Genomic DNA, 1,719 nt, shown 5'->3' with positions numbered 1-1,719 from the left:
GAAGGAAGGAAGGAAGGAAGGAAGGAAGGAAGGAAGGAAATCCTTGAAACATCAACCCATATATATTTGACTCTTAATAAGGTTATCTTTAGGTATAAGAGATTCTTAATATTTCATTCTCCACAGAGACCCCAAATAATGACATTATCCTTTTACCTCTTACATGCGTCCTCCAAAATTCATTACTCCTCTTTGCTTTCTTGACATGCATTTTTCTGTTTTGCCAGCTGTTTCTTTTTTTCTCTCATGGATGCCCAGAACAAAACCCAAGGGACAGAATTCATCCTCCTGGGTTTGTCCAGCCTTCTTAGTCATGAAATCCACCTTTTCTTGGTGTTCGTTACTGAATATTTGGTCACTCTGATGAGCAACCTCATGATCATAATTCTGATTCTCCTGGATTCCCGTCTTCACACACCCATGTACTTCTTCCTCAGCCAGCTCTCCTTCTTGGATATATGCCTGTCCTCTGTGGTGGTACCAAAGATCCTGGTGGACTTCCTATGCCAGCAGTACGCCATCTCCTATAACCAATGCCTGGCACAAGCCTTCTTCCTGATTGGCTTTGCGGGATGTGAACCTGCCCTGCTGTCCGTCATGGCATATGACCGCTATGCTGCCGTCTGCCAACCTTTGCACTATGCCCACCTGATGAGGGACAAGTTGTGTGTCCAGATGTCTGTGGCCGTTTGGCTCTGGGGCTTCCTGAACTCCGCTATCTATGCTGCCCTGGCCTCTAGATTAGATTTCTGTGGACACCTCCAGGTCCCTCACATGTTTTGTGATGTCCCCCCATTGTTGAAAATTGCTTGCAGTGACATTTCAGTCAACACGTTGGTCAGTTATATCAACAGCATCTTGGTGGGTCTCGTCCCTGTTCTGCTCATCGTCCTGTCCTATTTCTACATTTTGTCCTCCATTCTGCAGATCCACTCCAAGATCGGCAGGCGCAAAGCCTTCTCCACCTGCGCTTCACACCTTGCTGTAGTAACACTCTTTGTTGGAAACGGCTTTGTGAACTACAACCAGCCCAGTGCTGGCTACTCTCTAGAGGTGGACACCTTGATCTCCACCATGTTTTGCATCATCACCCCCATGTTGAACCCCTTGATCTACAGCCTCCGGAACAAGGAAGTGAAGGGGGCCCTGAGGAAGATTCTCAACATCTAGAAGATGGGGCAGGCTTCATTTTGCAGTGTGTGGCTTTGTGTATGTGTGTTTTTTTCTCTAAGAAAAATGAGACTGCTACATAGGAACTGGTCAATGAACTTACTCAAGATAAAACATTTCTTATGAGGCAACAATGAAAGATATCATATTAATTCAGCATTTTATGTTCTATCATAACTTGATGCCTGCAAGCCCCATAACAAGTTGCCTTGTGTAGATTTTTACTTTTATGAACCACAACAACAGTATTGTACATCTTGCAAATTTACCAACCCCTGAGAGACAGACTCAAAATTCATCTTATCCGTTTTAAGAGACAGCTGAAGATGAAGTTTAGTTGTGGTCTGGATGGACTTAATTCTTTCAAAAGCCCTTTTTCAGTAATTCATGTGATCAAGAATAATAATTTAGTGTAATAATTCAGTAATTCAAGTACTCAATAAAAAGCTCCATTTCTTTCAGCACTTATTCTCATTTTATTGCCAGTAAAAAAATGTCTATGGAGATTCTGAGTCATCCAGGTCAAGGTTGTCCCAAAGATGCTTTTTC

General features: G+C 43.0%; 1 protein-coding gene across 1 annotated transcript; it reads left to right on the top strand.

Moving 5' to 3' along the window:
- Positions 1 to 246: 246 nt before the first annotated feature.
- On the top strand, positions 247 to 1,170 carry LOC107297335 (olfactory receptor 5V1-like). Its single transcript, XM_015826693.1, has one exon. It carries the CDS (start codon positions 247 to 249, stop codon positions 1,168 to 1,170), a length of 924 nt encoding a protein of 307 aa, XP_015682179.1.
- The last annotated feature ends 549 nt before the right edge of the window (positions 1,171 to 1,719 follow it).

The sequence above is a fragment of the Protobothrops mucrosquamatus genome, unplaced genomic scaffold (assembly GCF_001527695.2).
Source record: "Protobothrops mucrosquamatus isolate PMUCROS unplaced genomic scaffold, P.Mucros_1.0 scaffold3236, whole genome shotgun sequence".
In the NCBI taxonomy this organism is placed as follows: Eukaryota; Metazoa; Chordata; class Lepidosauria; order Squamata; family Viperidae; genus Protobothrops; species Protobothrops mucrosquamatus.
Note: the sequence above shows the minus strand (reverse complement) of the source record. Positions and strands in the feature narration are given on the sequence as shown.